At 37.5% G+C, this 22,597-nt stretch overlaps 1 protein-coding gene across 1 annotated transcript in view; it reads left to right on the plus strand.

The window, feature by feature from the left end:
• The first annotated feature begins 737 nt into the window (after window positions 1–737).
• AHI1 (Abelson helper integration site 1) overlaps window positions 738–22,597 on the plus strand; it is a 90,883-nt gene continuing 69,023 nt past the window's right edge. The window contains exons 1-10 of the mRNA XM_080616319.1: window positions 738–866; window positions 5,297–5,361; window positions 6,332–6,453; window positions 13,155–13,762; window positions 14,325–14,482; window positions 15,539–15,752; window positions 16,450–16,642; window positions 17,851–17,946; window positions 19,410–19,595; window positions 21,648–21,800. Coding sequence (XP_080472445.1) covers window positions 5,352–5,361; window positions 6,332–6,453; window positions 13,155–13,762; window positions 14,325–14,482; window positions 15,539–15,752; window positions 16,450–16,642; window positions 17,851–17,946; window positions 19,410–19,595; window positions 21,648–21,800 — 1,740 coding nt within the window. The 5' untranslated portion in view covers window positions 738–866; window positions 5,297–5,351. The remainder of the gene's footprint in view (window positions 867–5,296; window positions 5,362–6,331; window positions 6,454–13,154; window positions 13,763–14,324; window positions 14,483–15,538; window positions 15,753–16,449; window positions 16,643–17,850; window positions 17,947–19,409; window positions 19,596–21,647; window positions 21,801–22,597) is intronic.

Below are 22,597 nucleotides of genomic sequence, written 5' to 3' on the forward strand. Positions count from 1 at the left end.
GACCTAAGCACCGAGATTCGTGTGTTTTACGGAACAGTGTCCTAGCTACCTGTCGTGTAACGCACACCGCTTTCGTATCAGTAGATCTCTCGTTTCCCGCTGCAGCCGAGTAGCCGCAGCGGGAACAGGCGGACGCCAACCCTCAGCGGGGATGGCTACTGCCACATGCTGCTTACTGCTTCTTGGCTCCCGTCCCGACAGCTCCGCCAGACACCGCCAACCGCACTGGGTGGCGGGCCTGGCGGCGGGCAGCACAGCCGGGTTGTCCTCACAAGCCGCCGCCAGGGGAGGGCGACACCGACCAGCAAACGCTAGGCAGCACCGCCCGCGCAGACGGCTCTCCTCCCAACACCAGGCTTAGGCCCAGACCCGCCGCCGACACCTCAAGGCACCAAGACCGAACACAGCCGCCTCCCAGCCCCACCAAGGCAGAGAAGCGCCGTAAGGCGAGCCCGTGTCGCGTATGTGCATAAGGACGGACTTGTGGCTGCCTCAGGGCGCTGCCTCATCTCCACGGCACTGCCCGCACTGGGCGGGCACCTCCCCGCCACGCCGCACGGCTCGATCACGCATGCCCGCTGCAGCCAGTTTCCAGCGGGAAAATACGGCAGGGTGCGCCGCCGAAACCGTTCCAGCAGGCTCGCTGCGCCTTCGTTCCTGCCTTTCCTCGCCCCGCTCCCCTGCGCGCATGCGCCCCTTGTGCTGTTTCCTTGGCAGCTGCGGTTGTTTTCGGCAAAACCACCTGCGCGGAGCCGCGGGGGGGAAGAGACGCGCAGGGCGAGACCACTGGCGGGGAAAGAAAGGGGGCGAGGTCGCCGTAGCAGAGGGCTGGCAGCGGCGCCGCTACGGCAGCGGATGGGCCCGATGTGAGTGATGCTCTTGCGCCGCGCCTTGGGTAGGAAAGGGGGGCCTGCGTAGGGCGGACATCCCGCCGGGCCCTGCCGCCGCTGCTGCTCGTCCTGGTGCGCGGCACCAGAGGCGGGTAGGCTGGGGCACGCCTCCGCGCCGCTCTTCCCTCCCTCGGCTCCCGCGTTGGCTGACCCTCTTCTCCCTGCTTTCCTCTCCCTTCCCGCGCACGGGGCGGGGGGTTCAGCCGCGGGCTCAGCAAGCCGTTACGGCGTGCGGCGCGCGGGGACGCGCGGGCTGCAGCGGCACCCTCCGGCGATTAGCGGGAGTTGGGCCCCCCACCCGGCGTGGTTACTCCGAGTGACGGCGGGGCCGGCGGCCTTGGAAGGCCAGCGGGTCTGCCGGCCCCCAGGTGTCGGTGCAACGGGGCCCCTTGGCCGATGGGTGTTGCCTCCCCTCTCTCGGTACAATCTTGCTGGTTTACTCGGCGAGATTGCATACCCCGCCGCACGTGGAAGTACAGGGCTTCTCCGTGCCTGACATATTAAAGCTCAAAGCAGCGATGCCTCCCAGGCGTGAGGAATGTGCATCTGCACAATAAATGCCATTAATGCCATTAGTCCAGCAGTGTGTGCTGCGAATGTGCCATTGTATTTTTATCGTTTACCATGGTTCTGCGCAAACCAGTTCGGCAATTAAATCCTTAGGTCAGTCCATTGATGTGAACCCATTTTTGTAATTAGGATCTAAGGCAGAGACTTAAAATGTAATAAACTATAGAAGCCAGGTCTGGTTCCTTATACAGAGCTGAAGTCCGTAGTTTTGCCATCAGGGTAGACAGACACTTTGCAGCCTTTTCCTAACTAACGAAAGGTGCCCAGTCTTCTGTGCCCAGTCTTCTGAAGCTAAACCTTTCTCAGTTACTGTTATAAAAATCAAAAGGGTAGCACCAGCTTTTTTAAACATCCTTCTAAGTTAGCATAGGCTTTTATAGGTGCATCTAAACCTGTAGAAAGCTACTGCTTTTGTGGTGGTGTTTATTTGATGTGCAAGTACATAGGTATTTACATGGTAATAATAATAAAGCTGTTAATTTTCTGGACTTAAATGCTGAATTTTCATGAATAAAACCAGACTTTTTTTGATGTCACACTTACCATCAGTGAAGAGGGACAGATTCAACTCAGTGCCATTTTACTGTATAATTACAGTAAAATGTAAAAATAAATCTTTTTCTGATCTCAAAGTAGTGATACCTACAGATAGCTGTATTGGAAATCTAGTTAAACCCAAGATTTCCCACTGTGATTACTAATCTCATCTAGAAGATGGCCTGATGTTCTACTTGGTTTTAGGCACTGAGGATTACATTAACTTTTTGCAACAAAAGGAGGGATTTAGTTCATGAAAATCCTAAAGTGTGCAATTTCATTTTGTCTACTCAGTTTATTAAACAGTCCTAATTAGGTAGGAAATTTGTCACTTCCCATTGTGTAATACAGATTCTGTATATTCTGCTTCATTGTAGTATAGATTTGATTTTTATGAAAAACCTCTACCTATATTATTAGTAAAGGTGGGTTTTTTTGTGAATAGTGGGATTTGTTGCATGTTTTGCATAGAGAATTCCTGTGTTACGCATGCAGCATGTAGCAACTCAGTATTGTAAAATACTGTGAAAATAGCAAGAATTTAATGTAGAATCACAGTTATGAATACAGGTGGAGTATTATTGAAGAGCAAGTTAGATGATTGTCAGGAAGGTATACAGTTATTCTTGGAAGTTTGGGCTTCAGTATCTTGTTTTCCTGGTTATTCTTGATGGCTGGAATATGCCAGTGTTCCAAGTATGTATTTTTGTCGTTCCTGGATTGCCTCATATTAGCTAACGTGAAAGAGATCAAATCTGATCAGGTAAAAATGCGTTTTACAAGATTAATCTTAATGATAACTGAATTTATTCAGATTGGGGCACTGTGGTTGCTGACCTTTGAAAGAAGATTAAATCCTCACCAATTTAAGGTGAGATTACACTGGGTAAACAGGCTTGTTCTTATCCTTGTTAATTAATGATCTATATTTACGCAAGAGTAATAGTTGCTTTAATGCACCATGTTAAAGGGCATGTAATTTTAATTTGGAAATGTGTATAAAATAATAGCGCTGTCATTAGAGGACTTTATGTCTAATTTTATTGCTGCAAAAGGATCGACTTTTACAGAATAAATATAGGTAAACAGAAAACTATGCTCTCTGGTGAATTTGGCAAGGCTGTTCATTTTACAAAGAATGCTGGTAGACATGAGGTGAGCCTAGCCTTTGAAAAGGTGTTTATTCCATTATAAACAAAACTATCTGCAAAATAAATTTACGTATAGTTTTTTGTAGTGTGATTTATTTAACTATTGACCATAAAATTCTTTCCATACTTGAAAGAGGTGTGTACTTTATGTTGCTGTTGTGTTCTACATTGCCTCTCATATTTTTTGTTTTAAATTTAAGAGCACTTGAACATTTATTTTCTTGTTTGTAATTATTTTTTCTAAGAGGTGGTTGAAATCACTCAACTAATTATAAAAGACTTTACTATGCTCCTGCAATCCTCAGGGAATGATTAAAGTTATAGAATCAGCTGGTTTTTATAACTATATTTAGTTTTCTACTCTTTCATATTAAAAGTATTTTCCAGCCAATTGTGAAATGACTACTTGAAAAGAAGCATTTAATAACTGTCATTCTTTTAAAACAGCCTTTTGGTATAACAAGTATAAATTGCAACCCATACTTTTCAATAATATTTTCTGTTTTCATTTTTTTAGGAACTTTCTAACTATTACTGTTTTAGTTGTGGCAGTAAAGCTTTACTTTGCCAGTCAAAAGATATTTTAATTACTGAAAATACTGTTACCCTGTCAGTGCCATGATGAAGCATATTCCAGAGCAAACCTTTTTTTATTTCCTCCTATGAAGTCACTTCTGGTCATCCTTGCTTGTTTCAAACATCCTTAGATTGTTGGATACTTAGCATAAATGCTTTGCTTAAGACATGAAATAAACTAGTGACACATGGCAACTGACTAATCAGCCCTTCTTTAATCCCAAATCAACCCTAACACTTTCCTTTTTTTTCTTAGTTTGGTTTGGCTAGCCAGCAGGCCAAACTACTGTAAGTAACAAATATGAAATTAACTGAAACTATGTAGGTTGTGGGGGACAAGGAAGAGCAAGTAACACGATGAAAGAGATATCATACCATGTGAGAGTACGGTAGTGCAGATGCTTGGGGTAGCCTGGGCTCGTTCTTATATAGAGAGGTAGGAGGTGTGTGCCTAGGATTGATTTTCAGTGTTTAAGCCAAGTGGTATCTCGGGCCCACTTTAATACTGGTAAACTCTTTTAGACCCAGATCAGAGTGGCTGCATGAAAACTGCTTATTAATAATCATCTCTGTGAACTCTTAAACTGTACCCAGAATTGCTTGGACCAAACTAGTGCTGAGGACAATGCAATTATATAGCCTGGCAGTATTTAATGGTATGTCTTAATTTATTAGGGGAAGTGTAGTCTGGGTGTCCAGTGAATGTGAGTTAATGGTATCTGTAAGAAGGCGTTACCTAGGAAGAACTTGAATCTATTGCTCAGTGGGCTTTGAGAGAAACAGATATGATAGTTTATTGCATCGAAGGCTAAGGAGAACATAACACATTGATAGAAAGCTAGGTTTCATTAGTTCCATTGTTTACAAAACAGCTTTTCCTATTAAAGGCTTTTGTAAAACATTCTGAATTTTCATGATGAAAAGATAAAGCTGTGTAGTATTTTTATGTGCCTTCAAGCTTTGTTTGGGTTAAAATTTGCAGGCTTTTCTACAGTCAGGAAAGCCTAACATTTTTTCTTTAGAGAAATGAGTTTCATGTAATTGCTTGTCTGCTTTATGTAAAACACAAATGCCTTGTGTAAACATAAATATTTAGAGAGTTGTGATAAAGTTAGATTTGCTGGTAGATATTAATATTTGCATTGAAAGCTATCAGCTGGCTACAATGTGACTTTTTGATGATGCTGTCAGGATAGGAACCTGATCAGAAAGGCTTCAATATAGATGGCTTCATGGGTCATTATTATTTAAATAAACTGTAGGGTTTTTTAGAAGGCTGGAGGCCTACAGTACTAACGTATTTGACTGTTGCCCAGAAACATACAGCTAATTAAACGGCTGCAGTGTTGCTTTTCATTTACTCTCAAATAACAAGTATCAGATAGATGCAGAGACTCCTGAGCTGAGATTTGATAGCAGAGAACTTCTACTAACTCAAACAAATAGTTTAGAAATAAATATTTCCATAAAAGCTATGTAATCATCCTTGGTTTTAATTAGCATGCATTCAGTTGTTACCTTCAAGTCTATGGACCAGTTATGGTAATGAAAGTTGTTAATTACTTTTAATAGAATGGTGAATTCTGAGGAAGCAGCTGGTGTGTTGAGCCACTTCTGAGGATTGAAAATGCCAGTAGGTAAGAAGACTATGTTTGATTTTTAATACATATCTTGTAGTCAGAGCTAGATGCAAATGACAGAATTTACTTCTGTCTGTAATTTTTTAATGTTGCATTTGCTGTGTTTTGAATCTGTGTTTATAGCTGATTTCCTAAGAGTTGTGGTGGTGGGGTTTTTTGTGTTGTTTTGGGGGTTTTTTTGGTTTTTTTTTTGTTTTGGTTTTTTTTTTTTTTGTTTTGTTTTGTTTTTTTGTTTTAATTCTTTATTTTTATTATTCTTTAAATTTGAGGGCCTTTGCAAAAATTTGGAATGACAAATGGTAAATATGCCCTAGCTGAGGATTCAACAGTCTCTTTCAGAAGTGTGCCAGATTGCGTTTTCAATTCTGTAGCCACAAATTAAGCATTACCTCAGGGGGGCTAGAACACCTACTGCTGCTTCAAGGGTTGAAATGCTGCTAATAGCAGTATCATGATTCACAGAAAATAGGGATTCGGCTCCAGCTGATTTTGGATCCCTGCATGCTGCTGCCTGTTGCAGATCTGTCTCAGGGTGGTGCTTCTCTGGGATCCAGATTCAGTAAGAACCTAGAGCTGCTGCTTATCCTGCAGACAGTGTCATCTGTTATCAGTGTGGTACCATTCATAAACAGCGAGGACAATAATCTGCCCTCTGCTTAAGCTAGCCCATTTTATGCTGATCCTGATGTTTTTGCTCTTCAAAATGTTTTTCTTCAGGAAAAGGAGTTTATGGTGCCAGCTTCAGCAACAAGTAATAGCCTGGTGTGTTTGTACAATGTTGCTGAGTTATCCTTGTGTGGTTTACTTTGTCAGTTGAAGTTCTTAACTGAATGCTACACAAATTTCTTAGTAAACTTTCCCTGATAAAATAATTCTTGTTCTTTTCAATTTTAAAGCATGATTACACACTTTTTTAGCAATGGTGATTATTGAGGCAGCAAATCATACTCTAGATTTCTTTCTGCAGTTGAAAGTGAGGCAAAGGCAAAAACCAGAGCCTGCTTTGAGGAGATCTTCAGACATCATGCTGGCCTTGCAGACACAAAGAAATCAAAGAAAAAGATGTTTCGATCTGAAGAGAATATTGTGGTGAGTTTGAACACATGCAGGCTTTGGTTGGTTGCCTTCCTTAATGGGAAAAAGATCAAGACAGTGTGTTGTAGAAAAGAGATGTAGGCATTTAAAAAAAAAATTACAAAGCATATTTCTGCACATATCCTTTGTTTTTGAAATGTCTTTTATATGTTGTCTGTATACCAGCTATGCTTCCTTGTAATTTGGAGGTATGCCAAAATTTATATAGACTATAATGCAAGTAAAAAGAAAGTGGCACGTTCAGGTATGCACTCATATAAAGTCTGCCAGTACTTTTTTTTTCCATTCATAGTTTTCAGAAAAGTTTTAAGATTTTCAAATTCAGTATCAGTGTGGGGTGTCCCTGCCCATGGCAGGGGGGTTGGAACTAGATGATCTTAAGGTCCTTTCCAACCCTAACTATTCTATGATTCTATGATTCTATTAACTTTAGTGGGAATTTGAGAGATGGGCTAGTAGAATTATGGGTGTAAAAATATTTAATTTTGAGAGCACTACATCTGCATGATACGGGTACATCTGTGTAATACATCTGTGAATTCAGAACTGATGAGAATTTATAATAATATTAGAGATAGTAATTAACTTTAATCGATTTTCTAAAAATCACTGATACAAGAATAACAATTTACAAACAATACTAAATAAACATTTGAAACTTTTTTTTTCCAATTTGACCTCAGTAATCAGCATACTTCTGCATATGCTGAGCTTTGTGTCTGAGTAGTCTTGTGTTTGCATGTTTACTTAGGCAGAAAGATTTGTTTTCAAGATTTTGGCCTTAGCTTGTGACTTGCAGATTATAAATGGTTCTATTACCCTACCCTTATGGTTAGATGACATTATTCTGTGTATCTTATCTCTCATTAAAAGACCCTCAGACATTCCTCTGAGTTGTGGTTCATATTGTAGCTTTTTGCTGAACAGAAGAATAAATGTTTAATATGCATCCTGTATATATTGATTATTGACTTACAATGATTACAATTTCAAAAAGAAAGCCTTGTCTTCAAAGACAAATGTTCTGGGTTTTTTTATTTTTCTCCTGTTATGTTTTATAGTTTCTGGGGTTTTTTTGTTGTGTATTTTTTTTTATCTTACAGTTCTATCCATACCAGATGCTGGAAGTTAATTTTCATTCTGTAATACTCATTTCAGACAAAGGAGTGGTATTTTATATAATATTAGAACTTTGCATGTATTTACTGTATGTAAATAGCTATAGTAAGGTTAGTATTGTTATGCTGAAATATAATTTTGTCTTTAGATTGTCAGTTGGAAGTTATTTGTGCAGATTTTTTATTTTGCATTTCTTGAAGTATATGGAATTTAGTCAATAGTCTATAAAAAGAACCAACGTGATGTCTAAAACATAGCATAGAAATTTTGCTGGCATACATGTAAATACAAGACTAAATTCTTCCTTGGTTAGGTTTACTTTTTTGATGAAATGTGAGTTTTTAAATCTGTACTTTATGAAACAAATATTTTTGAGCACATAATTATATCTTCATATGCAGCTACATATTACTCATAAATATTTTGAGCTTACTTTGGTTTTAAAATTGGATTCTATTCCAGAAATCTCTGATGTAAAACGCTAGTGTTCTGGAGTTACCTAGAAACACTTAAAATCACAGTGAACTGAATGAAAAGTTAGTGGTATATACACTGATTAAGAAGTGCTTTTAGGATCAGTGTGGACACCTGGCTTTATGGTTTTGTTAAAGCCATAGATTTTTATCAGTGTAAGCACTGAAAATGGAGAACTTGAGAAAGTGTATTAAAACATTATACTGGTTATTTTGAATATTTCCTTCAATTGTGGCAACTTTGCAAGAGCTCAGGCTGGTGTTTCCATGCTGGTTGCATTCCAGTAGAAATTTCTGTAAAAGCTTCAGCAAATAACCAGTCATTTCATTGTAAGAAATAAATGTATGTGGGAGGGAAAGGGAGATAGGTGGAGGAGGTTGGGTGGTTTGGTTTTTTTTACAGTTTTCTTCACCATATGTAATTTAATTGTATAGACTTTCACATATCTTGAAATAATGTGAAATTTATCAGTGATGGCTTTGTGTCACGCACTTGCCATAAATGGTGTCCCAAGTTTGACCATAAACAGGTTATGGTTGAGAGCGTATTTCGACTGGAAATATTCCAGTCTGCTTCTTTTTTTTGTCTTTACTGAACTTAGCATTTCTTAGATTAATAAAACCTTTGGCCTCACTGTCCACTGTTTCCTTGAAACTTGAGTTTTGGAGCTGCAGGAGCTTTCTGTGATTTTTAAATGACAGAAGTGAGGGTAAGGAGATTGCCTGCACAAGTGTCTGCTGTGCTCTGTGTGCCCATTGCCTGGAGAGAAGGGAAGCAGCCTGATTGAAAGAGGAAAGGCTGATGTCAGTCAGGATGAGTTTGGTCACAACACATAGGAACGAGGGGCTTATAATAGAGATGAACATCAGCTGTGGCCAGTGAAAGGTCTGCTTTATTCTTCAATAGCCATATGCACTGAAAAGCTGCCAATATTCCCACTGGATTTAGCCTATTGTTTCTTACACTTAAAATAGGAAAACTGCTAATAGTTCACTATATACTTGACCTACACATTTTCTCAGTGTTTTCTGTTAAAATTTGGTGAAACTTCTCCAAGCCCATCCTGTCTGTAAATTGAAGTTCTTCTAGCTTTGAGTGTCTACGTTTTGTAGTCATACATGAGCAATGGTAGTAAAATTGGTTCCCTAGTACATTAAAATTTTCCTTAACAAGTATGTTCATTACCAACTCAGTTGGAAGTAGATGGCCTTTTACAACCTGTACACATCAGCCCTTCAGTGGGCTGGCAGCATCTGTTCCTATTTTTCAAGGTGTGCCTGTACTATGGGAAGAACTTCAGGTACTAAGTCTGGTTATCCAAGTTTCCAGTTACCCTGGGCAAAATCACCTGATGTGTTTCCAGGTTCTACTCATGCATACTTGAGAAGCCTTTTTCAAAAAGAAGTAAGATTATTAGGCGTAGTCCCTGCTGTCAGCTCTGGAACCTGAATAGCAAGTGACATGACTTGGGGTTACCTCGCTATGGTATTAGTCCACCTGTGTGCATCTTGGCTGGTGCCCATCTCTTGCTGCTATCAAGCCAGTAGTGCAAGTAGGTCTGTTCTCAGGGAAGAGTATTTCCTCAGCCCTGGTGTTGTCATGTGGTCATGGAGCTGTTTTGAAAAAAGCCTTCTCATTTGATCCATGCTTTAAACTGAGGAGGTCAGGCTCAGGTCAGCAACCCTCTGGACTTAAGCCAGAGACAGGCCTATCCTATGAGCTGCTTTTCCAGCCTAACTGCTTTTGCTAACTTGGTTCACGTATGTTTATATGTGGACAGTTGCTCTTAGTTGATCTTTCTCAGTCCTGCATTTCAGACAGAGAATCTATATCAGTATCCCTGCCTCTTCCTGAGACCTGATCTGATGGATTTTATAAAACCTCTTGGCTGTTACTTTATTATTTTGTGACTCTTCCTCATCTTTCTTCTCTGTTTAATTACATCATGCAATTACATGTGGAAAGTGTCCTGAATTTGTTGACGTCATCTACCTGGACTTGTGCAAAGCGTTCAACACTGTCCCGCACAACATCCTTGTCTCTAAATTGGAGAGACATCAACTTGATAGATGGACCACTCGGTGGATAAAGAACTGGCTGGATGACTGCATGCAAAGAGTTGTGGTCAACAGCTCAATGTCCAGCTGGAGACCAGTAATGAGTGGTGTGCCTCAGGGATCGGTGTTAGGACCAGCCTTGTTCAACATCTTTGTCGGTGACATGGACAGTGGGATCGAGTGCGCCCTCAGCAAGTTTGCTGATGACACCAAGCTGTGTGGTTCGGTTGATAAGCTGGAGGGAAGGGATGCCATCCAGAGGGACCTTGACACGCTTGTGAGGTGGGCTGATGCCAGCCTTATGAACTTTAACCATGACAAGTGCAAGGTCCTACATCTGGGTCGGAGCAATCCCAGGCACAGCTACAGGTTGGGTGGAGAAGAGATTCAGAGCAGCCATGTGGAGAAGGACCTGGGGGTGTTGGTCAGTGAGAAACTTAACATGAGCCGGCTTCAGTGTGCGCTCGCAGCCCAGAAAGCCAACCGTATCCTGGGCTGCATCAAAAGGAGCGTGACCAGCAGGTCAAAGGAGGTGATCCTGCCCCTCTACTCTGCTCTTGTGAGACCTCACTTGGAGTATTGTGTGCAGTTCTGGTGTCCTCAACATAAAAAGGACATGGAACTGTTGGAACATAGAGTAGGGCCACAAGGACGATCAGGGGACTAGAGCACCTCCCGTATGAAACATGCTGAGAAAGTTGGGGCTGTTCAGGCTGGAGAAGAGAAGGCTGTGTGGAGACCTCATAGCAGCCTTCCAGTATCAGGGGCCTACAAGGATGCTGGGGAGGGACTGTTCATCAGGGACTGTAGTGACAGGACAAGGGGTAACGGGTTCAAACTTAAACAGGGGAAGTTTAGACTGGATATAAGGAGGAAGTTCTTTACTGTGAGGGTGGTGAGGCACTGGAATGGGTTGCCCAAGGAAGTTATGAATGCTCCATCTCTGGCGGTGTTCAAGGCCAGGTTGGATGAGGCCTTGGGTGCCATGGTTTAGTGTGAGGTGTCCCTGCCCATGTCAGGGGGGTTGGAACTAGATGATCTTAAGGTCCTTTCCAACCCTAACTATTCTATGATTCTGTTCTATGAATTAAGATACATACAGGCTGTGTATCTGAGGAATTTGTGTTTGAACTGCTGAAGCAGCTGTGTGCTACCTGTTAATGTTTTTGGAATTTGTTTTCACTTGAGATTGTGTTTTATTTCATTATAAGGATATTCTGTACTTTTTTCTTTTTCCCCTATGAGTAAATTAACTATAGTTAAATGACTGTGTGCTGCTATTCATGGCACATATTTGTGGACATTAGTTTTTGTTTGTAGGCATAATAAATAACAAGTTCTAGTAAATATTTCAAGCAAGTTTTTGCGACACCTATGTATCTTTGAGGGACGGATTCTCGAGTATCAGTTGTTTTAGGAACTCTTGAACAGGTCAAGACAAGGGCTTTTTGTTGAGGATTTCTCAAAGTATTCTACTTTTTTGCCTTTTTTCCCCCTTACTCTGTTCTGTATTTCAAGTTATTTATATGAATTTTTCCACATCCTCTTGAATCACTGACTTATAAATAGGTTGTCACTGGTCTATTTAAGCAAGTAAAAGATGAAGGTACAAAGACTTTTTTTCATAATTTGATATCGAGATAATTTAAACTATTTTTAGAAGTAGGATGCTAAAAATAAAGATAACTACTGAAAAGATAGTTGAATGACTTTGGATTTTTTCTGATGTATTAGATAAGCATACTTGCATGAAATTCTAGATGCTTTCTTTTTTAACTTTATTAGGACTGTTTTTTGATATGTAGCATTAGTCTAGTTAGTATATTTTTAAGCTGTCTCTAGTTTCAGACTTCAGCTTTTATTTCTGTGTTAAACTTTGTCTTGGTGTATTTTTCTTGCCACACTGCTTTTATTTGACTATTTTCTGTACAACTAACAAAATTCCTTGATTTTTTTTTTTTTTCTCTCATGCTTCAAACTTTCCTTTCTTTATCCTCCCTTTTCTTTCTTCAGTACTTGTACTTTCCTTGCTGTCCATGTTCTCTCTTTGAATCTCAGATCTATGATTCTATGTGACTCAAGCAAGACAGTGATGAAGGTTTGCAGGCTCACATAATTGAGGGCATAGAACATAGAGGCAGATGACCTGCACATTGTGTGTTCTTTCAGTCATGGAATATTATTCTCGCAGGTGTTTTAAGTCAGGATCCATCCTGCAAAGTATAATTGCCATTGCAACTTCATTCTCATAAGCTTTTTCTTCTTATAAGCTTGTAAATTTTGGCGATCTCCTGTTTTTAAAAAACGGGACAATATGTGTAATGTTTGAGGCAAACACAGTTTTGTAACTGGGAGAAGTATCCCAGCTAGAAGGGGAAGATGTCTGTGTTTATTGAGGGAGGAATATGGTCTTCGCAAAGAAAGTATTGTATGGAGATATGCATTAGCTGAAATTAATCTTAGCTGTTTTTAATAGACTGGTCTTTAGATCAACTCTGCAATTCTGCTAAGAGTAATGTGATGATTTTCTTTCAACTTTATACTTAGAAAAAGTCTTAATGGAAATCTATTTTTCAGTCTTAGCACTTCTAAATATAATTGCATTATCTAACTTTGGCAAGCAGCTTTCAATTAAAGAGACTACAAACAGCTGAGCTTGAAGCCTCTCTCTAACTTGCATTTTAAATGGATTAAAATACTTGATTTTGTGCTGCATGTTATCTTCAAGTCTTCCATAGTCTAAACATTAGCATCTGTTTATGGAGTAGACTTGTTGATTTTTTGTTTTGACTGGATATACATTAAAGTAATTTAAAAACATAATGAAATAGAATTTAGGATGAAGTGCCAAATGTTTTGGGTTTTTTTTTCCAGTGTGAATTTTCTGTTGCCTTAAATCTGTCACTTGTTAATTTTAAATAAACTAATTAGATCTGATTTCATTTTATTATGTATAGTGTTGCTGAAGAAATAACATTGAGTACTGCGTTTATCCTTAAAACATAATTGTAGTACAAGTATTTTCTATGTTCTTTTCATTTATAGCTTGACACCTTTAAAAGTAATATTGATTTAGCTAAGGAAAGTGTGAATGATGAAGCAATTCTGAACAACACATACAATCCTGAAGAAGAGAGTCCACGATTTACAAAAAATAAACTGAGAGAGAAAGCCTCAATTGCAAAGAAAATAAACAATGATATTGTTAGTAGAGAGGAGAACAAGCAACCAAAGTCTAACAAGAAGAAAAAGAAATCACTGTTACAAGAACAATTTAATGAGGAGGAAAATTTACATGAAGCTGAATTGGAGAGTTTTGAGAAAAAGATTAATGATTTTTCAAAGAAGAAAACAAAAAGTAAATCACAAACAGATGTACCTCATCAAGGAGGTGATGGAAAGATTAAAAATTTCTTGACTGAAGTGAGAAATGTAACTGAATTAGAAGAGGAAGAAGAGCTAATCCGAGCCTATCAGCTGCATGTGGCTGAAGATGAGGCAAATGAAATTAAAAAGAAAATGAGAACAAAACTTAAAGAGCAGATGTCTGAATTTACCTCTACTGTTCAAAGCCATGAAGTTGTATCGAACAATGAAGTAGGCAAAAAGAAGAAAAAGAAAGAAAAAGCAATTTTAAGTGAAGCTGAAACAAGGTACCATGATAAACTGTATACCATATCCCTGTGAATCTTAAACAAAATGTAGCATTTTGGTTTTAGACAGAAAATACGTAGTTTATCAGAAAGCTTCTGCCTAAATGATGAATTGAACGATTCATTTGTGAAAAAATATTGCCAAATACTCATTCAAAATGCTGTCAAGATTAATATTTAGCTCTCAGATTCTTTTAACTTATAAAAAAAATGTTCTCCATTACTATATGATGCTTATTTTCTGTAGAACTCATTCTCAACTAAAGATAATTTTGTGCATGGTCTTTTAGTGATGAGTGATGGCCTTAATCAAGCAGAAGAGTATTAGCTTAGCTGTGTTAACATGAATGGTTCTGCAACTGTTGGAAATTATGGGGAAATGAAGAGAGAAATGGTAAAGAAAAGAAACTGATATTAGGGGTTGTGTTGCAGTTCGAAGATGCACAGATGATGAGTTGCAGAACTAAAGAGGAAATTTCTATCATATTAATAATGGTAATGAGCAATTGTATCCACATGCATGCTAGAATGCAATTGGTGACAGTAATCCATTACATTGCAGTGCGATGTCCCTTTCTGAGCTACAGCATCATCCAGCACAAGATGGCAATGAAAATCATTCGTTGGAAAGACTATTTACATCAGAAGGGCAGAAACTGGAGAAAAACGTAGAAAAACAGAAACCTAAAGCAAAGAAGGTTAAAAAGAAAACCAGAAAAGGTCTGGCAAAATGTTAGAATGTTGTGCTGCTTTGCTGCTTTATCCAAGTCTTTCTTTTCTTTTTTTTTTTTTCCCCTCTTTGCGCTTCTGCAAAAGTATTTGTCCATAGTAATAGTAACACAGAAGTGATTTGAGCTGTTGAAGTTACTTATGTTTCTTTAGTTACTTTATTTTTGCTCTTCCAATTCTAAGGAGAGTTAATAAGGAAGTTGATTTGGTGCATCAGTCTGAAATCTTGATAATTCATTTATTGTAAATGATTTTTAAATTGGTAAGTAGTTTAAACGTTCGGGGATTTTAAGCATAATATAATGTTTAAATATATATACCATCTTTATATTGTATTACTTAGATGCATATTCTAATTCCTTTTTTATGATTCTATGATTCTACTTTCTCATTTTCATTTACTTTATGCTATAAATGCTGTATCACCACTGTTTTAACCTGATGCTCAATTCAGACATAAGGAGTACTTTTTCATGCAACACAGTCAAATTGGATAATTAATTTCCTTGAACATTGATGAGACCACATAATAGGCTTAAAAATGCAGATTACAGAAGCTGATGAGGAGTAGGTCTTTTGGTATCTATTAAGTATGGTGGTCTCACTGTAACTTGTAAAGGAGGAAGTTTTCAAAACAGCGGTAAATTCAGGGAAAATGCACATGGAGAAAGCATCAGATTAGGCTTATCTTTCTTTTTATATTTTCCTAAAACAAAACCTACTACAGGTTATAGTGCAGAGCAGGATATTGAACTGTGTGGACTTTAAGTCATTGTAGCAAGAAAGAAACTATGTCAGTCAAGAGGAAGACCTCTGATTAAAAATATTTGTTAGTAGGAATAGATTATATTAATTAATACAATTCATGTATATGTTCATACATGTTTAAAATGCTGCAAATCTGATAATTTTATTTTAACATTCAACATGCTCTTTATGTAATAGGTTATTACTGTTGATTGTTGAGACAATACAGAGCATGTTTACTCCTTTAAACTGTCACTAGTGGAACATATTAACCTCTATTTACTTTGTTCGTATTTCTAGGGGAAAATACAGAAGTTGCTGCAGAAAATGATGAGGAAATTAAAAATTCAGAAATTTCAACTCAGACTAAATTTGGTTTTGGTGATGATCTTGTGTTGGGAGTTTACATCCATCGATCTGATCGACTTAAAACTGATCTCCGGGTATCTCATCCCATGGTTAAAATCCATGTTGTTGATCAGAGAAGTGGCTTATATGTCAAGAAGGATCATAGGTGACTTTTAATAAACTGTTTCTATTATCAAGGATTACTATGAATACATAGATTCTTCCCTAGAAAATTAAATATTAAAATGAAAATAATACTGAATTTTAAGCCTGTGAGGTAATTCATTAGTTTCTACATCTATGAGATATATCTATGAGATATGTATGTATCTCATATATATCATATATATATATGATGCATATATACCTGCGGTAAATTAGGGTGGTATTTTCTTTTTGGCACTTTTAAATGCTCTACACTAGTGTATTGCGGTTGAGGTCCCCATATTTACAGCACAGTTTATCTGCATTTCTTACAGAGAGAAAATTTCCTAAATCTCAAAAATATGTAGAAGCCAAGATTAGAATAAGTAAGCAAAACTTGTGTGGCATAAATAGTGCCTGTCTGTTCTTTTATAAAAAGCCTTCTAAAATCCTGAAGTTTAGTTCTTTGTAATTCTGATTCCTTCAGTTACTTGTTTCCAGTGTAATATGCATAATTTTCCTGAAAACAAAATTTTAATAGTGTTTCAGTAGTACTCTACTGTGATCATTATGCATAGATTTGGAGAAATTCTTTTTCTAAAATCAAACAAATGGTATCTTGTATGTTTCCTTCAGTAATTGAAAATACTGTGTTTTTTAAATTGGGGTGTGGATTAAGGCACTATAACAATTATAACTGTTTGGAAATTTTCAAACAGCCAGAGGAAAGTTTCATCTTATTATGAACAAGAACAAATAGATCACATTCTTCCTATTATGACACAACCATATAACTTCAGACAGTCTAAATCAACAGTTCCGGAGTGGGAGGAGCAAGTCATATTTAATGAGCGTTTTAGTTATTTTATCCAAAACACTGAAGAAAGTCCTCTAGTAATCCTATTTTTTGAGGTAAGGTTAACTATTTTGCATCCAATTTATGCACGTTACGATTTTCTGTTTGTTTCTTCAACAGTATATATTTCATTTATTTGGGGTTTTTTTATTTCTGATATAGTGGATTAATAGCATAGCCTGAAGATACAGAATTAAGTGGAGATATCAAAAAATGGTATTGTGATTGCTAATACTAATAAACATTTCTTACAGGGGAGGAAAAAGACCAAACCCCACAACACTGTTTTGATAGCAGTAAGGAGGACAAAACTTTTTTAATGAATCAACTGTCAAATTTCTAGGAAAGGCTGATTCCAGATTGGGAGAGGTGGCACCATGTCTAAAAAATACCACTTCTTCCTTTTTCACATTCTTGAAATCTTGAAAAGAATCTTAGGTACCAGAATCTGAAAATTGGAGTTCACCTACTGGTAGCGACACCTTTTTTCCCTTGTACCAATGAACAAGCTATTAGACATTTTAGAAATCTACATTTCCTCTCCCATTCTTCACAAAGTAATTATTAATTTGTCCTCCAATAAAATTAGGTTTAAAGAAAAAATTATAAGGTATATATTCAACATGATTTTCAGCTGTAAGTATTTCAGTATTTATAAGGAGAGATTCTGTAGTATTAACCTGAAAATGAACTTAATACAATTAATATTACTTCATCCCTCACTTTTTATATTTCAAATAGATTGTATACACAATATCAGCATATGTTTCTTTATGTTCTGTGATATTATCATTTAGGTTGGAAAACACCTTTAAGATTCCAGAGTCTGACCATAAACCTAAAACTGCAAAGTTCACCACTAAACCTCATTTACAGAACTAAGAGCCCTTAGGTTAGCATACAGCTGGTTTTGGCTATTTGATTTATGATCTATATGATTTGTGAACCATATATGGTTTATTAAAATTACACATTAATATTTTCCTCTTTTATTGAGACAGAAGGGAAGCAAAAGTAGTTTTCTAAGACCAGATTTCTGTCCTTTTTTTTAAGCAGGCCATAAATAGTCATCAGGTAAATGCATAAGGATCTGTTATTTCTAATTGCAAACTTGTGTGGAAGAAGTACTGTTTTTGTAATTGCTTAGAATTGAAATGTGTTTAATTTAGTGAATCACATCTAGTATATTTTCAGCAGATTTTTTTAATTACCAAAAAGCATATACTCATTAGAAATGCATTTATATTCCTACCAATACTTTCAGGTGCTTGATTTACTAAGTATGGATGAATTGAGAGCCAACTCTGATGTACAAATTCAGGAATCTGGTTTCCGAAAAATTTGTTGGGCATTTCTAAAGGTATTGTAGCCATTTAAATGAAGAAGCAAAATTTGTATGTATTTTTATTTAATTGTCTGAAAGACACTAACCATGCTAAGTGGGGGAATGATTTTTTTTTTTTAATGTGTTTCCAGGCAACAGAGGTGGAAAAACAAGTGCTTGCTTGATTGTTCTCTCTTTTCCCTCTTCTTTCACCACAGAAAAATCACGATAACAAGCTTGACAGTAAGGAGTATGTATTTTCCAAGAAAGTGTAGAGTGTGTAAGAATTTTTTTGTAGTTCATAAAGTCCAGAAGAAGACTTTCTTTCAGGGTTTTCTGTTTTTGTGAGATCGTTTCTGCAAAGAAAATGACAAATCCACTAATTTCTGTACCTCAGCTATTCTAAGTGTCATTTGCAGTTGGCCAGACTTTGGTAAGACTCCTGGCCTGACTATAAGATGCCTGCCATTTGTAGTTGAAGAGTTTGAAATGCTGTGGCAATGAGATACAGGTAATTTAGCCAGCATATCGTGTACCTTTTTACCCCTTTAGGGAGACTTGAATGTGCTAGTTTGGCCTCTCAGAGCTGACAAGCTTTAGTTTGCTTGAGGATTGTTAATTTACATCTGCTCTTGTGGATGGTACATCTTCACATCCATTGAGCAGTCCACAACGTCAGAAATACAGGAGAAGATAATGGTGTGCAAGTTTAGGGAAAGGGAGACAGGCCTCCCTTCATTTTTCGATACTATGACTCTTCTCAGCTCTGCCACATATGAACTGCTGGAATCAGCGATCTGGTATCCAGTGTCTTGAATGTATACCTGGTGGAAACTCTGCATCCAGACATGCAGTGTAACCTACTCCTGGACAAAGGAAAGAATGAATTTTCAGCTCATAAATACAAATCGTTTCCTGTTCTTCATTCCTACTGCATCTGTTTGCATTGTGCTTTCATCTGTATCAGTCAAAGTAGAAATGTCCTGATAAACAGTGGTCAGTGTTAATGGCAGTAGGTACGCTTGTTCTTTAGTTCAATAGAGAGAACTGCCATTTCCTTTGAGGTTAGAAAGTTTACTGCTTTGCTGTATCTTCTGCTCTGAGTCAAAGCTTTACCAATGCCTTTTGCTGCAGCATTCAAAGGGGGCTGTTTGGGTTGACAGTCCTTTGAGATTTGGGTGATTTCAGGCAACTAGTAATTAAAAAAAAAAAAAGTGGTACTGCAGAGATCTTACCATATACAAGATATTACTGTTGTGCATATGAAGCATGTCTCAAAACTAGGCTGCTATCTAAGCTTTAATCTTAGTGATTTGATTCTGGGGGCATTTAATACATGCTTATTCCATGACCACTTTTAAGGGTAGTATATTTCCCCAATGGGAAGTGGATTTCAAGAGTTTATACCGTAATTGTTTAAGATACTAGAAATAATCAATGACTCATACTACTTTTATATTACCACAACCTTTTTTCCTTCTTTTTAATCACCCTTCCAGCTTGTAGGTGCAAATGGAGCTCTGAACATTGATGGAAAACTCCGTCTGCAATTATATTACCCGCCTCCAAAGACCAAATCACATTCTGATGTGGTTGAGGTTTACAGCTGGTGGGCAAAATGTCCTAGAAATCGTTACCCATCAACTTTATATGTAACTGTAAGAGGCATAAAACTACCAGATCATGTAAGTTAAATATATGATATATAAATATATTTACAAATATACAGAGTTTTCTGTAGGAACTAGTAACTAGCTAGAGCATGTGTGTGCTTGTACGCATGTATATAACAGCTGTACTTATATGCAGTATATAAAATAGCTAGTATATAACTAGCTATAAATAACTTCGCATCTTAAGATACATGTTCCAAACTCAGTCCTTCATAGCTGTCTTTGAAAAATAGGCATACTTTCTGTATTTTGCTGTTGACAGTGAAAAAACTTTCAAGGTACTTTCTTGCTGGTGAAATGCTATTTTAAGTCATTGGACTTCTGTAAGACAGAAGAGGTGTAAGATGCTTAGCTCTGATTGCCTGCACCCTCAAGCTATAATGAGTTTTGGTTTTTTTAAATGAAAACTCCTTTAAAGACAAGCTTACATTCATATGTGCTGAGATGTGCATTCAACATAAATACAGCATTTAGCATTCTACAAGTAGAATATTGTTCTATTACATAACTTTCCATATTTTTTTTTTTGTTTTCATAAGTCTTTCTTCTTGCTGTTCATACAGTCAGTGGTGATCTGTGGAAGCCTGGTGAGATGTGGTCCAAAACCAAGCTAATATATGGGTTTAGTTCTCATGGTTTTGGGACACTTCTAATCTGTGTACTGGACTGACATCCACAGATCTCTTGCTCAGTCAGCTGCTGAGGTTGTTAGGAATTCTGTGCATTTTGCTTGAGCAGCTGTGCTTCATCTTTCTGGAAGCGTTCTGAGCCTTTCTTCTCCGTGGTCTGAATGTTTTCCTGATACATTTAGATGCTATCACTGGATAACAGTTGTTCCTACTTTACAGTCCTCTGTAAAATTCAAGTTACCTGATGAATTTGCATGGGCTTTCTGAGCTGTGCTTGACTTGGATCAATTTGCTACTGATGTTATTTCATTCTTGTTCTGATAAATGCCAGATTTGTCAAGGCTGGGATTGAGCTCCACATAACAGCCATGGCATAGTACAGTTTTGTATGCACATATTTGACTTCCATTTAAGGTCTATTACAGATCCTGCCTAGTCTGCTGCTTGTCCAGAAGGGCTCAGATCTCCCATATCTCCTCTGGGGGATAGTAGATATGAAAAAAACATAGATAAAACAAGGCATCTTTCGTGAAAGTAGATACCTATGTGGACAGCTGATTTAAGCTCCTAAATTAGTTTCTACTTGCCTAGTAGGTGTCAAACCTCCCTTTTTAGTCACAGAAACCTAGGCAGTTATTCATCCTGAAGTGGGTATCAGGCAACTCAGCCTGGAAGAAAACTAATTTTGCTTGTTATTCAGAAAACATCTTCAGATGTGTTTCTGAAGAGACACTTATCTTAGTGAAACCAATCAGAACTGCAGCTGATGCTTAATGACCTCTGTGCCCCTCAGCCATGGGTCTTCTAGGCTGCTTCACAGCATTAATGCTTCCTGTGTGTTCAAGCTTGGTATAATCTAACTTTTAGATAAGGTTCAGTGAGTGTTCTTGTAGAAGTTTGGAAAGTGTAGGTGCTTTACCTATAATTAAAACCACCAATGTGGTTAGTTCTCTTTTCTTTGCAACACTTGAACATAGTTTGTTCAATACACAGTGCTGGTAATACCTTTTGGTATCAACGGATTTTGTTGCCAAGGCAGTATTCTGATTTAAAGGTGGTAGGTTAATGTCACTGGAACTATTTGCATACTGAAATGCTCTTTTTTTCATACAGTAGCTTCACCAGGTAGCACAGTATTACTAATTTTCACTGACATAGAAAGTTAACAAAAATAGAAAAGTACTGATTATTTGGAAAACCTTTGATACATCAGATTGACACAACTTTGGAAACTCAGATTGCTTTCTGACTTGCTGGTTATTTTAAATGAATTTTTGATATGCAGTTTTTGATTATTAAGCTTTTTCCAATCTCTGTTTTTCAGATGTTAAAATGCAATGCATTTGAAGTTAAAAGTGTGTTTTAATCTTTTCAGATATTAAACTGTTCATTTAAAAATATTTTTTTCCTGATACTTAGTCTTGTTTGCCTTAAGGTTCCGCCTTCTTTCCGCTCTATGATCGCTGTTCAGCAGGAACAAAGTAGTGCAGCAGTGTGTGAGCACCAGAGAGAAGGATCTAAAAACTCATGTGAATCTTTTCCAGAGGAGAAGAAGGAGCCATTTAAATGGACAAGATTACCTGGACAGGTGAAGTGGTTGTATTTGCTTTTCAAAGGAATATAACTTAAAGATCTACTATCATCTCCAGAATTCTCCTGGAGTTTCAAAGAGTAGGCCTATTCAGGTAGTAGAAGTAAGACAGAAAAACAGTTCCCAGGATTCAGCTTTATTGGAAATGTATTTCCTTGTTTGATTGTTTTGGGATTTTGGTTGGTTGGTTGGTTGTTTTTTCTTATTCCCTCATTTGAAGTTATTTTTGCACTATAACTTCCATTCGTTCAAGAAGGAACTTTCACTGAAGAACCATATTAAGAAGGTTAAGAGAGTTCATGGTTCTGTCAAAGTTCAAATAGTATGAAGATTTATTAACAAAGAAGGTTGACTTTTTATTTGGATTCTGTACTGTGGTCCTTGTACAGATCCTTTCGAAAAGAACACTTAAATATATGTGGACTTAATTTTATTTCCCAGTAATGATTGCTAATAATAATAAAATAGTAAAGAATAGATGTGTCCATTTTTACAATAGCAATTTTATTACCAAAAATGGCGGGCTACATAAAAGTTGTATTTAAGCTAATGTTCGTTAGTTTTCAGAAAGTTGCCATTCTGAAAATGTGTAATCAAAACCAAGGGAAATACAATCCTAAGAGCATTTGTCTGAGATCATAAAAATGGACTTTGGCCGTTTGTTTAGTTCCTAATTATTCTGAAATGAGCAGCGTATATTCAATTATTTCATAAGTAGACCTATTTGTGTACTTTAAATGCATATGAATCTCTTCATATTACTTTTTCGTTCATAAAGATAAATCAGGTTTAGG

The sequence above is a fragment of the Psittacula echo genome (genome assembly GCF_963264785.1).
Source record: "Psittacula echo genome assembly, chromosome: 4".
Lineage (NCBI taxonomy): Eukaryota > Metazoa > Chordata > Aves > Psittaciformes > Psittacidae > Psittacula > Psittacula echo.